The sequence below is a fragment of the Neophocaena asiaeorientalis genome, unplaced genomic scaffold (assembly GCF_003031525.2).
Source record: "Neophocaena asiaeorientalis asiaeorientalis breed wild unplaced genomic scaffold, Neophocaena_asiaeorientalis_V1.1 scaffold43, whole genome shotgun sequence".
In the NCBI taxonomy this organism is placed as follows: Eukaryota; Metazoa; Chordata; class Mammalia; order Artiodactyla; family Phocoenidae; genus Neophocaena; species Neophocaena asiaeorientalis.
This window is the reverse complement of record NW_020173674.1, coordinates 3,845,495-3,847,064: the sequence shown is the minus strand read 5'-3', so window position 1 is coordinate 3,847,064 and position 1,570 is coordinate 3,845,495. Positions and strand designations below refer to the sequence as shown.

Genomic DNA, 1,570 nt, shown 5'->3' with positions numbered 1-1,570 from the left:
TCCCATTCTCTGCCCAGCTCTGATCTCTGCTTAACAACAGTAACGTCACACGGACTACAGGGGAGTTTTGTTGGAAGTTGCAAAGTCCTAGAGCCTCCAGAGGGCTGTCGGCGCAGTAGCAGCTAGCAGCAGCGTCCGCGCGCTCCGGCGAGGGGCAGCAGGAGCTAGAGCCGAGCGCGGACCCAGCCCCGGACCCACCGCCGCCCCAGGCCGCCTAGCAGAGCCCCTGCCATGGCACACCAGCTCCTGTGCTGCGAGATGGAGACCATCCGCCGGGCGTACCCCGATGCCAACCTCCTCAACGACCGGGTGCTGCGGGCCATGCTCAAGGCGGAGGAGACCTGCGCGCCCTCGGTGTCCTACTTCAAGTGTGTGCAGAAGGAGATCCTGCCGTCCATGCGGAAGATCGTAGCCACCTGGATGCTGGAGGTGCGGGGCTCCGGGCGGCTCTCTTAGCACTTTCCTGCGACTTGTTGCGCAAACCCACTTTTCTTTGCCACTCATCGCCCTCCCTTCCCTCCCACCCCAACTTTTGAAGTTTGCCAGAGTGTTGCTAGGAATCGTAGTTCCGAAATATATAGATATTCTGGGTATTTTTTGAACGAGGAGGGGGTGGGGGTGGGGTCATTGGATATTCCCTTGAGGGGCAGCGGTCGAGGAGGGGGTACCTTGGGGGAAAGCCACGACCGGGGCACCCCAGTTTGCTTCAGGGTTGGGGCCCGCAGACTGGGCGCCCTTTGCGGCCCCCGCCTGGACCGCCACTGCTCAGTCCCTGCCTGCGCCAGAGCCCCGCTGCGCCTCTTCTCCCGGCCGCGCGGCCGCTGAGCCGCCAGCTCCAGGGGGAGGGGGCATAGATTTGATTTTTAAATTAATATCCATGGACACGTATGCAAGGGACGCTCGTGCCAGTATTATGCGCCATCTTTGTTCTTTTATTGCAAAGCAAAAGTGTTTATTAATAATTGGGGGCAGGGTGGGGGTGGGGAGCGGCCGGCGAGGCGCTTGGGGCCGCCGCGAGGGGCCGTGCGGCCACCGGGAGCCGGCGGGAGGGGCGAGGGGCCAGAGCTCGGGCAGCTGTGAGGGGACCCCGCTCGGGAGAGGGGGCCCCTTTGTTCAAAGCAGTGAGTCCCGGGGCGCCCCGCACGGCCAGCTTGGGCCGGAGAGCACGCCGGGCTGCAAGGTCGCGTGGCCCCCGAGACGCTGGGGATTGACCCTCATCTGCAGGGGTCTCAGCTTGGGGGACCAGTCCGGAGCGAGCCGGGGTCCAGGGGCACGTTTTCAGGCCTTCAGTGGGCTCCTGAGTGCACCGCAAGTATTTTAAAATAATTTTTTAAAGTGCGGCGTGGTGCCCTTGCGAGAGGGAAACAGCGCCCGCGCCCAGGGGGAAGGGGGGCCCCCGAGTTTGAATTCCTGGGGCTCTCCCTTGAGCCTGCAACGAGCTCCCGACCCCCGGCCTGGGTAAAGGACCGCCTGAGGGTCATTTTCAGGGGCTTTTTATGTACCCAGTTAATTTTTTAATATTTTTAAATATTTTTTGAAAAGATGACGTCTGGGGAAATGCGGCGCGGCG

The 1,570-nt window shown here is 62.0% G+C and overlaps 1 protein-coding gene across 1 annotated transcript in view; it reads left to right on the top strand.

The window, feature by feature from the left end:
- The first annotated feature begins 98 nt into the window (after nucleotides 1–98).
- The window catches only part of CCND1 (cyclin D1), a 12,488-nt gene continuing 11,016 nt past the window's right edge, over nucleotides 99–1,570 (top strand). Inside the window, exon 1 of the mRNA XM_024748885.1 lies at nucleotides 99–429. Within this exon, the coding sequence (XP_024604653.1) occupies nucleotides 232–429 (198 nt within the window). The 5' untranslated portion in view covers nucleotides 99–231. The remainder of the gene's footprint in view (nucleotides 430–1,570) is intronic.